General features: G+C 31.6%; 2 protein-coding genes across 5 annotated transcripts in view; one reads left to right on the top strand and one right to left on the bottom strand.

Annotated features, from left to right (window-relative positions):
- Window positions 1-3,343: 3,343 nt before the first annotated feature.
- LOC126746515 (TOX high mobility group box family member 4-A-like) overlaps window positions 3,344-13,337 on the bottom strand; it is a 262,557-nt gene continuing 252,563 nt past the window's right edge. For all 4 annotated transcript variants that reach the window (XR_007663911.1, XR_007663912.1, XM_050454819.1 and 1 more), the window contains one exon: window positions 3,344-3,651. Coding sequence is in view for 2 of the 4 variants with exons in the window: in XM_050454819.1 (XP_050310776.1) it covers window positions 3,585-3,651 (67 nt within the window). In the remaining 2 variants the exon portion in view is untranslated. The remainder of the gene's footprint in view (window positions 3,652-13,337) is intronic.
- LOC126746519 (uncharacterized) lies at window positions 5,284-7,767 on the top strand. Its single transcript, XM_050454826.1, has 2 exons — window positions 5,284-5,963; window positions 6,019-7,767. The coding sequence occupies exons 1-2, from the start codon at window positions 5,606-5,608 to the stop codon at window positions 6,669-6,671; spliced, it is 1,011 nt and encodes a 336-aa protein (XP_050310783.1). The 5' UTR covers window positions 5,284-5,605; the 3' UTR covers window positions 6,672-7,767.

Here is a 13,337-nt window from a genome sequence, read left to right as displayed (position 1 = left end):
TTTTTTAAATCAAATGGGAAAATTTACAAAAAATCAGTGGCGTGCAATTTTTTTTCTTATTTTTCAAATGCACGCCACTGCAGTCACATTAATTTTTTAAATGGAAATCAAACGAAAAAAAATTACAAAAAAAACAGTGGCGTACAATTAAAGAAAATTGAAAAAAAAAATCAATTTTTCAAATATATGTAAATAAAATCAGAAGCGTCGAATTTAGGAAAATTAAAAAAAAAATTAACACACGCCACTGCAGACCAAAAAAAAAAAGAAGAAAAAGAATAAGGTGGGTTGGTAAATCAAATAACAAAACCATTGGCGTACAATTGCACAAAAAAAATATTTTTTTTTCAAACACGCCACTCAAGGTTTTTTTTTTGAACCAATAGAAACCAAATGGGAAAATTTACAAAAAATCAGTGGCGTGCAATTTCTTTTCTTATTTTTCAAAGGCACGCCATTGCATTCATTTTAATTTTTTAAATTGGAAATTAAACGAAAAAAAATTACAAAAAAACCAGTGGCGTACAATTGAAGAAAATTACAAAAAAAATGAATTTTTGAAATATGTAAATAAAATCAAAAGCGTCGAATTTAGGAAAATAAAAAAAAAAAAATTAACACACGCCACTGCAGACCAAAAAAAAAGAAGAAAAAGAATAAGGTGGGTTGGTAAATCAAATACCAAAACCATTGGCGTACAATTTCACAAAAATATAATTTTTTTTATAAACACGCCACTCAAGGTTTTTTTTTTAACCAATGTAAATCAAATGGGAAAATTTACAGAAAATCAGTGGCGTGCAATTTGTTTTCTTATTTTTCAAATGCACGCCACTGCAGTCACTTTAATTTTTTAAGTTGGAAATCAAACGAAAAAAAAATACAAAAAAAACAGTGGCGTACAATTAAAGAAAATTCAAAAAAAATAAAATTTTTCAAACATATGTAAATAACATCAGAAGCGTCCAATTAAGGAAAATTATGAAAAAAAATGTAACGCACGCCACTGTACAAAAAAGAAGAAGCAAGGGTGGGTTAGATAAATCAAATTACAAAACCGTTAGTGTAAAATTCAAGAAAAAAATTTAAAAAATATTTATTTTTTCAATTTTCAAACGCACGCCACTGCGGATATTTTTACAAAAAAATATTTTTTTTTGAAAAATTGTAAATCAATCAAAGAAAATGGGAAAAATGTAGAAAAATCAGTGGAGTGCATTTAAGCAAAAAGTCGATTTTTTTTCATTTGCCAAATACACGCCACTGCACTTATATTAGTTTTTTTTTGTAAATTACAAATTAAATCGAAAAATGTACCAAATGAAACCAGAGGCGTACAATTCAATAAAAAAAATCAAAAAATTGAAACGCATGCCACTAAAGTTTGTTTTACAAAAAAATATTTTTTTTCTAAAAATTGTAAATCAAATCGAAAAAATTTACAAAAAAATCAGTGGCGTACGATTTCATTTTTCAACGCGGTCCCTTTAATTCTTCTTTTAAATTTTATATCACATCGGAAAATTTACAAATAATCCAGTGACGTGCAATTCTATTAAGCAAAAATTAGATCAAAGAGAGGAGAGGGGGTAAAATGGGCAAGAATAATGAAAATTAAAAAATCAGTGACAAGTCAAGAGAAGAAAAACGATTTTTAATTTTTTTTTAGACGTACGCCACTGCGGATAAATTTGAGAAACATCGTAAATAAAATGTTATTATTCTAAAAACCCGTGCACGATGAATGAATTATTCTAAAAACCAGTGGCGTACAACAATTCAAGTAATTACGATTTTTTTTTAAAGCGCACATTATCGTGGGTACTTACTAAAAAAAAAAAAAATTTAAATCGCAAAATTTATACTAGAAATCAGCGCGGTACAAATTCAAGAAAAGTACGAACATTTTTAATTTTTTTTTAAATGCACGCCACTGCAGGTAATCTCAAAAATTTACAAATCGGTGTACAATTCAAGAAATTAAAAAAAAAATCGATTTCTTTAACGCACGCCACTGCGGTTAATTTCAACGAAAATTTAAATAAAATTGCAAAATTTATTCCATGTAATAAAAGAGGAGAAATAACAATAGAAAATCATTGGCGTACGTTTCCCATAAAATGCGAAATTTCATTTAAAACAATTCAAACGAAAAAGTAAGAAAGGAGAAAGGTGGGCGGATCAGCATAATTAAAAACACAGTGACGTTCCTTTTTTATAAAAGAAAATATTTTGTTCTCAATGGCGTTCAGTAAAAGTAAATTTAATTTGTTTAAAATTAGCGAAGGCAGTGGCTTACCAACGCAATTTTTGCTAAATAAAGATTAATATTATTGCTATATAACATATACAAATCCAGTGGCGTGCACACCAAACCACGATCCAATCTAAGACATACGTTGAATGCCAAGCCTTCTATGATAATCTATTACGTGACCCTCAAAGCCTTTTTTGTCAAGTTAACCAGTCTATTACAGGGTTGTCACTTTAATACTTCAAAAAAAAAAACGCCCTTCATGGGAGAAGATCACCAGTGTCAAATAATTCGCTATATAACAATAATTAAAAAATTAACAACGGCAATATTTATATACATCGACGAAAAAGCGTAACTTTGATTGGTCAATGATATAAAAATAATTGTACTACACCCTACGTATATTTTAGGAATCTATGTACAACAAAACGATACTGTTTCATTTTTTTTTAGTACATTTTATTTTTGATAATAACCGGGGGGGGTCTTGTACATTGTTAAAAATGTACAAAACTGGAAAAACCTCCTCCCCGCCCCCCCTTGAAAATTATTTACAAGTTATTTACTATTTATACAATTAAAAAAAGGATGAAAAACAAAAATTGCACACTCGAGTTTTGTTGTCACATAAATTCATGCTAAACGGAACGAAAACGCCTTTGTCGAGTAACTAACTGGTTTGATTAATTTACAACTTTTAGGAATTTTATGATAACTAACTACGTATAACTAAGTAATTTTTTCCTCAATATTAATAGTTATGTACTTTGCACATATCTAACTACCATCTTTAAAGATATAGGGCATGCAGTTTACATAGCATGTAACAAGTTTATTTATTTTTTTTTTGATTTTACAAAGCAGACCAAACGGTTCTTATTATTTCCGATATAATATATCCTGAATGTCTTCGTTTTAATACTTTCTTCGGTCTGACTTGCAACAGTGTAATAATAGCAAGTTATAATATACAATAATAGTAATGATTACAATAGCGGATAACCTAAAAAACAAAAAAAAAAGAAATCGTATTGCTGTTATTGCTTGGCCAATACAATCTCACTAAATCAAAACAAACAAAAAAAATAGTGATTATCAGTTTATATACAAAGAATACGTCTTACTTACTCTAGCCTCTCACTATTACATTCTTCCTATATTTATCCAACTTTACCGATAACATTTTCCGTACAAACTCGTCTACCGCTAATTTTTTTTTTTTTAAATCGGATATTGCTATGAAATTTTATAACGTTATTAATATTTTTTTTATTTTTGAAAAGTTTTACGTCATCCTCCTATGTAGGCTGTCGGTTATTAGGGGTGTTTATTTAACCGTCGAGAAGTTTTGTTGTTGGCTCTTGTTGCCCGCCACCCAGTTCGAGAATACGTCTCTGGAAAAGAAACATTTTTTTTGTTAGTACAAATATGGTTTTTAATAATCATGTTCAATGTAGTGTAAGTATAACTATTTAATTTTAAAATACTCTCGGTATAAATGTATGAAAATATATTATAAATAATGTATAGAGGTAAGCAAGAAATTCTAAGTTAATCATTCGCAATGTGTTTTAGTTAGTAAGCATCTTGGGGTTTTGATTGTATTGAATTATTATTAACAATAGACAATGGTATTTTACCTTAAAACGAAAATGGACATACTTCTGAATTAATGAAAAACCCTTAATCAATACGTTTTTAATCACATGGCGACCCTGCCTTTTGAACCATATAGTAAAGTAAAGTAAAAGTGATTAAAGAAAAATTGGAAAATCACAGAGCAAGGAGGAAATTATAATAGCTCAAGCAGAAAATAGTGGGGGACAAAACCAATAGTCCCAGCACACATGGTTTTGGCTCGATCCAGGATATTTGCACCTTGGATGGTTTTTATATACAAAAGTAAAGAAAACGATGCTAAGAAGGATGCGTGCAGAAATAAGAGATGAAATTGGAAGAAGCCGAGAACGAGTCTAAAGGGAAGACTTTTTAGTTTTTTTTTTAGGTTGCAAAAGAGCCGATCCCGGTAGCACCATCTTGCAATCGCGTGGTCTCGGGTTCGAATCCCGGCAAGGGCATGGTTGTTTCTGTTTGTCTTATAAAAAGCAAAACATTGTGGTTCGGAACCCACGTTAAACTGTAGGTCCATAAACAACAATATTGGGCAGCCGTCGCAATACGACGCGAGTCCATTGTATTTGAGGAAGAAGAAGAAGAAGGTTGCAAAAGTATTATTGTTCAATACACCAGTATAAATACTGTTACATACATGTTATATTAGTCATGAATGACTAATATAACATGGAATGTCGGTGCCCACGGAATTTATATTTACTAGACAAAGGACAATTTAAAAAAGAGACAAAAGGAGAAATATAACCTATGTAAGTTAGCTACATTTAATAATTATGTATTAGAATAATTAGAAAATATTAAAGAAAATTTTAGCTCAAAATTAAATGACTCTAAATTAATACAATTAGTTAAGGAATATATAGAACATATAGAAAAATATCTTAAAGCTGGTCAGGATATTTTCAGGAATCTAGGTTAGGGGATATCAAAAAAGCAAGTGAAAAAAGTACAAATTTGGTATCTTCTGACTCAGATTCAGAAAGTATTATTGAAAGTAATTTAAACAAAAAAGTAAACATGACACCGAAATTTGACCCTAAAACTGCATCAAGCCTATTACCAATTATGGATGGTTCTGAGGCCGTTACTTTGCAATTAATTAAGGGTATTGAGTGGCGTGATGCACTTTCAGACGATGAAAATAAAAAATTGTTGACAACATATGTACAAAAAACACGTTTATCTCAGAGTGCTAATATTAGGCTAAAATCTTCCTATGCTTCAAATGCTTTATTAGTTATGGATCTTAAGCGGCATTTTATCATCAGAAAATCGGCCACTGCTTTATCTTCTAAATTAAATAGGGTAAATCGAGGAGAGATGGTCCACTCGCGATATCTCGGAAACCGTGGCAACAGTAGTGCTTGCCGCGCCGGTGTAGAATGATGCAATAGCATTAGTTGTTGATCGGTAGTACAGCTACTCGCGTGTGTGCGCGGTTTTTTAAAAGTTATTTTGTTCTGATGATCTGAATCGTCATCGAAATTTTGCATGGTTTTTTTCTTTCAACAGTTACTTCACAAGTTTTTAGTTACGTTTGTAATAGGCAAATATGTATTTCGGCATGCACTTAACCTTAAAAATAGAGCGTTCACATGTTTATTTGCTTGAGGATTTACTGGTCTCTCTATCCTTCTTTTTTAGACCAGACGGACCAGCACGGGATAGGAGAGATGGACCTATATAATACATGATTGTTGTTTCAGGATAATAATGCCCAATCAGTATACTCGCGAACGAAACGTGCCCGAAAGGGGTTCTTGGTCTGCAGAGGACTTATGTTCTGCCATTAATGCAGTAGTGTTTGGCGAAATGGGTGTTAACGAAGCAGCAAAAGCATTTCACATTCCAAAAACTACTTTTAAACGCAGACTTGCAGCTAGCAATCTAAATAAAACCGATTGTTTAAGCCCTGGCAGCTTGCTTGGGAGAGAAGCAGAGGCCAAGCTCGCTACCCACATCCAAAAATTACAGAAAAGAGGCTTTGCACCGACTAGACAGGAAGTACGCATAATGGCCTATAATTTAGCCGAACGTCTTGGAATTCAACATAAATTTAATCGGGAAGATAGTGAGTAGATGATCTTCATACTTAAAGACTAGCTAATTATTGACTGAATTTTTAGGTAAAGCTGGTGGACGGAATTCAGACATTACTGTTCGCAAAGCTGAAAATACCTCAATAGCGCGAGCTTTGGGAATGTCTAAAAATGTTGTAGACAACTATTTTAAAGACCTCGATGCTGTACTTTCTGAGAATGGTTTGTTTGGCAGGCCTGGCAACATTTATAATACGGACGAGACAAGTCTACAATTGAACACGCGAGCTGGGCAGGTGCTGGGTAAGAAAGGATCAAAAAGTATACCTTCAATTAGCCCGGGTAAAACGTTTACAGTAGTTGCCTTCTGTAATGCAGAAGTTTATTTGCCTCCTTACTGCGTGTTCAAGGGAAAAAATGCTAAAGCGGAATGGGCTGATGGAATGCCACCCGGCTCACGTGTACGCATGTCAGAAAAGTCAGCGTACGTGACATCAGAAATTTTTCTCGTTTTGCTACAGAATCATTTCTACCCTAGAAAAGCACCTGGAAAGGTTTTACTAATAGTAGACGAACACTCTTTCCACACGACTAATCTTGACACGTTGCAATTCGCTGGGGATAACGACATTATTATATTTTGTTTGCCGAGTCATACTACGCATTACTTGCAGCCGGCCTTGATCGGGCCTTTTTCAAGAGCCTTAAGGGGCATTATTACGATTCGTGCAGAAGGATGATCAAATGCAGCCCCACTAGGAAGTTAAATCGATTACAATTCGGCAAACTTTTAGGGGAAGCCTGGGGCAAATCGGCTACAGTCAGTAATGCCGTATCGGCCTTTCGGGCAACAGGAATCTGGCCTTACAATTCAGATGAAATACCCGATTACGCTTTTCTAACGGAGCCACCAAATGAGGCTGCATTACATTCATTTGAGACACATTTGGGGAATAAGGTGTCCTCACAGAAGTGGCAACAGAAACTGTTTTGCAAGAAATTTATTCTCAAACTTTTCCGCGCGAATGTGACTCACCTCAACCAGGCCCTTCTGGAATGCAGCAGAAAAGTATGGAAGAACCTACTGAAGAAGAATTATTACCTGGGAAACTACTTCAGGAGCTTTCTCCTGTGCCTCTTATAACACCAGCAATGAAAAAGGCTCGTTCTAATCTAGTAGGTAACTTAACATCACCAAGTTACATGGCTCGAATTCGCGAGAAGACGCAGAGACAAACACGTCAGCTTAAAAGGCAGAAGAAAGAAGAACCTTCCAAGAAGAAATCACCAAAATCTACTAAAAAAGTGTTGCAAAAGAAACGGAGGCATGAGTCTACCGTTAAAGACGTTCTTTTGGATGATTCGTCTAGCGGGGAAGAAACCTTCGATGACTTAGAAAATCAGTGCGTCGGGTGTCTTAAAGATTATCGCCATACAAAGAAAAAAGAGGACTGGCTACAATGCATTATCTGTTCTAGATGGTTGCACGAAGATTTGCACATCCTACACCAACATATGCCAACTCTGCGGTGCCGCCCCCATTATGAAAAAGGGGAAGAAAAGACTAAATTAGTGTACACAAGATCTCTTTCAAGACTTTCTAGCAATGGGCCAATTTAAGTTTTCAGTTTTTTATGTTTTACATTTATTTGTCGAGTTGCATTCATATTTAAACTGTGTCAAAAAGATCACCAACATATATATTTACGTTGTACTTTTTTTAAGAGAATAATTCTTATAAATTAATAATTTATTGAAAGTTTTCTAAAAGATGATCCATCTCTCCTACTATGGTCCATCTCTCCTATACCCTCTAGGAGAGATGGACCAATTTAAGTTTTTAGTTTTTTATATCTTATAATTATTTTTTAACTTGCATTCATATTTAAACTGTGTCAAATAGAATACCAAAATGTATGTTTACGTTGAACTTTTTTGCAAAGGTTTATTCAAAAAAATAAAGTATTTATTGCCAGTGTTTTAAAAGGTGGTCCATCTCTCCTCCATTTACCCTAACATTAAACAAGATTCAAAGTCTGTAGAAGACATTGGTAGAGCAATTGAACACTTAATGGCTGACCTGACAATATCTCAATCTGGGGGAGACTCTGGAACAATGGATATTTTAAGGTCAATCAATGAGAAAATTGCCATAAATTCTTTTGCAAACGGCCTTCGAAATGCAAGCTTACGAACCATAAATTAAGGCACGAAACTATGATACCCTTAGTGAGGCAATCTGTGGTGCTAAAGATGAGGATTTGGATCAAACCAATACAAATTCTTTATTTTATTTTCGGGGTAGAAACAATAATAGTTATTCACACTATAATAATAGAGGGTATAACTAACAATCGGCGGGGACAAAATAATAATTTTAGAAGTAATAGAGGCAGAAATAATTTTGAATTTAGGGGCAAAAATATAATAATTTTAGAGGGAATTTTTCTCGAGGTCCGCGAAGTAATAATAATTTCAGGGGTAGAGGCTCTCGTTTTAGTAATTATTTACCAAGAGGTCAATCTAGTAGAAGAGGCCATTTTATTAGTAATGGCAATCATTCCAATCAAAGGCGTTTTTACATGGATATTGGAAACTATCGTCAAAATAATAGCGATACATTTTTCCGAGGCTCAGCCGAATAAAAACACAGATTTTCATGATCCCTTTATATTTAATAGCAGCGGGCTTAATTTTATTTATGTGAAATATAAAAATAAAAATTTAAAAATTTTACTTGATACTGGCGCCTCAATAAGCGTAATTTTTAAAAATTGCATAGATCCAACGGAAAAAATTAATGGGTCAAAGAAAATAAAAATTAACGGAGTTGCTGGAACAATAATTTCGCAAGGTTCAGGAAATCTGTGTTTAGATTTAAATGGGTCAAATGTGTATCATGAGTTTTTGCTTTTCGACAGTTTTGAGGACAGCGTCATTGGCACAGATTTTTTTAAGCTCTATTTTGCAAATTTAGATTTCGAAAAGTTTTTATTTTTATTTAAAGTAGACAATAACAAAATAATTGCGCCTATTCAATCGAAATATGAGAATAATACTTGTATTCAGGCAAGGCATGAAGTAATAAAATATTTTAACATTAACACAAATGAAGATTGTGTTGTTTTGCAAGATGAAATTTCTGAAGGTGTTTTTGTTGCAGTAATTTTAGTAAAATCTGTTTCTAATCGTATTCCGGTAGGAATTCTTAACACACGAAATGAAGATCTAAGCGTCTATAAGATCTAAACGTCTATAAGAGATACAGTTCTCAATCAATAGATCAAGAAGGTACACAACAAAAAAAAATCTTGAAAATTCTTATTGCGGAATATTCTTTGTGAAAAAGTTGAAAATAAACAGTTTTTCGGTGCCAAAGAAAAAGTTAATTGTTTTTGAAATTTTCTATAGGTACCAAAAAATATCGATTTTTATGGAAATTATTAAAAAATTGAGATTCAATTTTGCACTTTCCAGGCCAGACGGAATTTCTGCAAAATCGTAAATTTTGCAATTTTTTTTCCCTAGATAAAAAAATTCAATTTTTTATCATTTTCCAGGAATAAAAATTCTCACCTTATTTTTCACAAAACCCTGGAATCTCTCATAAGAATTCTCTTCAAATTTCTAATTTTTTCCAGGCATTTAAGTTTTGATTTTTCCAATTTCTTTCGTATTTCCAGAAAAATTAAAAAATGCTGAATTTTTAAATCGAAATTCCTTCATGCTTAAATTGTTTCAAAGTCTTTTTTTGCCAATAATAACATTATTACAGGCATAAAGTAAGAGTAAAAAATTTAATACTTTAGAGATAAATAAGCAAATACCTTAACTAATTTAAACATATAGCGTTAATGTCCAATCTTAAATGAGAAATCTGTGATTTGTATCAGTATTTCATTTATTTATTTATATTCAAATTCAAATTCAAATTCAAATTCAAATTTATTAATCATTTTGGTTATATTATAACAATTTTTAACTTAATTATATTCAATAATAATAGTTAACAGTCATTGTTTTTAACATACACCTAGATGTTGTAACATCTGTTTGTGTATGCTGAGAAATCACAAAATTTTAGTAATAATATAAAATATAACTAACCATAATCTACAACTAAACAAAAATTCTCCAATAAAATTTCCCTTCCCAAAACTATTTAAAAAAATTAAATTTATCTATATTTGAATAAATAAATTTTCTACAGACCTTACTAAAGTTTTTAATATTATTTATATTTTTTAAGCTGTTTGGTAAGATGTTATAAAATTTCGGGGACAAGTATCCTAAAAATCGTTGCCCTATAGTTTTTTTTATGTTTGGTATTTTTAGGTGTCTGTTTATATTATTTCGGGTTGTGTAGGAATGACTAACATAATTCTTGATTTTTTCTGATTTATGTGTATAAATGCATGATGACAATATGTAAATTGAGCGTATATTAAAAATTTCTTCAGAATATAATTGTTGTGTAGGAAATCTTTTTTGTTTTTTGTATATAACTTTTAAAATAAAGTTTTGTACTACATTAAGTTGTTTTAAACAATTCTTGTATAGACCTCCCCAGACAATCACCCCATACCTTAACAAGGACTCAACCAAAGATTTATAAATTAAAATTAGTAGTTTTTCATTTAAGATATTTCTCAAAATATGAAATCGATAAATAAGTTTACGGATGTTTTGTGTTAATTTTAGAATGTGTTGGTCCCATTTTAAATGTTTATCCACAATGATACCCAGATATTTAGTAAATGAAACTTCCTTGATATCAATTGATTCAAGTTTAATTTGTTGAAAGCTGGGGCGATTAGCAGCTGTTATAGAAAATGCAATATAGTTTGTTTTTTGACTATTGAGACTTAATTTAAAAGAATCCAGCCAGTTCTTGACTGTTGCTAGACCAAGTTCTGCAGTTTTTTTTGTGTCTCCCCAAGAAATTCCGTGAAACACCGCAACCGTGTCATCTGCATATGATATCAGTGACCCGTCATGAATTTTAAGATTGGTAAGAGCGTTAATATAAGTTATAAAGAGTATAGGTCCAATAACTGTTCCTTGTGGAATTCCAATTTTTATATAAGATGGTTCACTAATCTCATTATTTATTTTTAAAGACTGTTTTCTGTCCCCCAAGTAACTTTCAAAGACCCTTGACACTGGACCTCTAATACCATAAGATCTTAAAGTATCTAGCAAAAGCTCATGCGGTACAGTGTCAAAGGCCCTTGCTAGGTCCAGAAACACTGCCAAACACTTTCTATCACCATCAAAAGCCTGATTCACTCGCTTTGTTAATTCGCAGACAGCATCGGATGCGCTGAGCCCCCCAATGAAACCAAACTGATTTTGTGTTAATATGTTATTTTTTTGTAAATAGTCAATAAGTCTATCTTTCAAACATTTCTCGAAGAGCTTGGAAAAATTATTGATCACACTTATAGGACGATAGTTACCTATTTCACATTTATCACCTGATTTATATATTGGAGTGATTATTGATACTTTAAATTGAGTAGGTACTGTTCCTGTTTTAAATATTAGGTTGATAATGTGAACCAATGGTTCAATAAGGTAAATATGAAATTTTTTTATTAATTTTGAGCTAATAGTATCTATCCCAGGCGCGGAATTGTTTTTTAACGAAAAAATATGTTTAATTATTTCATTCCTATTAGTTGGTTTTAGAAACATTGAAGATACACTGTTATGATTAATTTTGAATTGTTTTTTTGGTTTTTTTATTTGGTTTTGCATATTTACTCCTACGTTTATAAAATACTGATTACAAAAGTTTGCCATGTCTTTGTTATTTGAAAATTCTTTGTTATTATTTTTTATTTTTATTATGTCATTTCCTTTAGTAGTAATTTGATTTGTAACCTCATTTATAACCTTATACATTTTGCTCATATTATTCTTAGATTCCTCAATTTTTGTTTTGTAATAGTCATTTTTACATTTATTTATTATTTTACCCAATGAGTTTCTGTATGTTTTATATTGTTGTTCTTTTTCCAAACTATAATTTTTATTCAATTTTCTTTTCATTTTGTCCCTATTTTTTATTGAACCTATAATAGCAGCAGTTATCCAAGGTTTTATTTTTTTAATTATTTTTTGTTTTAATATTTTTGTCTCTTCACAGCTTTGTATAATATGTTCGACAACATTATAAAAAATTTTGGTTGCAATTTCGACATCATTAATATTTAAGATAGTGTTTTCCCAATTTTGCTTTATAAGTAAATCTTTTGCCTTCTCATTGTTTAATATTTTTATAGTTTTAATTTTTATATTATTGGAAACATTACCTGCCCGAACCTCGTCTCTAGCAAAATTAAGCAACACAGGATAGTGATCGGTAACGTCAGTTTCCAAAATAAAAGAAAGATGTTTATTTTTGTTTTCCAAAAATTTTTTTTTAAGGAAAATGTGGTCAATACAGGTCCTTGATGTTAATGTGACCCGTGTAGGACCAGTTATAAGGGAGTAGAATCCGTAAGACATCAAGAGAGCTAGGTAGTTATTTGTATCAGCTGAATTTTCAGATAGAGTATTTATGTTTATATCTCCCAAAAGTATTTCTGTTTGCTGATTACATTCACGTAATAAATAATTTTCCAGGTCATCGAGAAAAGACGATACTACCGTCGAGGGAGGTCTATATATACACGTTATGCCATATTGTATATCAGTTATAGCTAAAGTTATCCTAATCAAAGTAATTCCCGACCTAATTAGTTTTATATTTTCTACTTTGTTTATGTTTAAATTATTTTTTATATAAACAACCACCCCATCATTCTGGTTACAGTCTCCCCCATTATAATACATTTTAAAGCCCTCTATATTAAACTCATTACCAACCAATTGCCATGTTTCACCCAAAACAATAATGTCGCAGGATATTAAATTATATGTTTGTAGAAAAACTATCATTTGATCAAAGTTTTTTTTTAAACTTCTTATGTTAAAATGAATGATATTTAAGAGTTTGGAACCTATGTTAATTTTTTTGCTTACATAATCACAGTCCGTACTTTGTTGATCCGCATTATCTAAAACGTCCAGTTCTTGTAGCACTTCTACCTCTTGCCTATTATTTGCCATAACTTCCATCATAGTCAATTTTGTTTTTCAAAAGCGTGATTTGATGTTCAAAAGACGGACAAGTTTTGTCGTTTGCGGCATGATTTATATTGTGCTCCAAATTAAACTTTGCGTTTGCATGAATACAATTGATGCATTTTTTTTGGTTTTTTGGGCACTCCTTAACTGCGTGTTTCTCCGAACAATACTCACAAAAGACCTCATTCGGACATTCCGTATTTTTGTGAAAAAATCCTTGGCATTTAAAACATCTGGGTACACTTATATCTTCAAATACTGGGTAACGCTGC

Source organism: Anthonomus grandis, chromosome 17 (genome assembly GCF_022605725.1).
Source record: "Anthonomus grandis grandis chromosome 17, icAntGran1.3, whole genome shotgun sequence".
Lineage (NCBI taxonomy): Eukaryota > Metazoa > Arthropoda > Insecta > Coleoptera > Curculionidae > Anthonomus > Anthonomus grandis.
This window is presented reverse-complemented; position numbering and strand designations above follow the sequence as displayed.

Bases quoted from the DNA above. Each gene is read 5' to 3' on its own strand.
- LOC126746519 (XM_050454826.1), top strand. From the start codon at position 5,606: ATGCCCAATCAGTATACTCGCGAACGAAACGTGCCCGAAAGGGGTTCT. The intron at 5,964-6,018 runs GTGAGTAGATGA...CTGAATTTTTAG, and splicing joins TAAATTTAATCGGGAAGATA to GTAAAGCTGGTGGACGGAAT.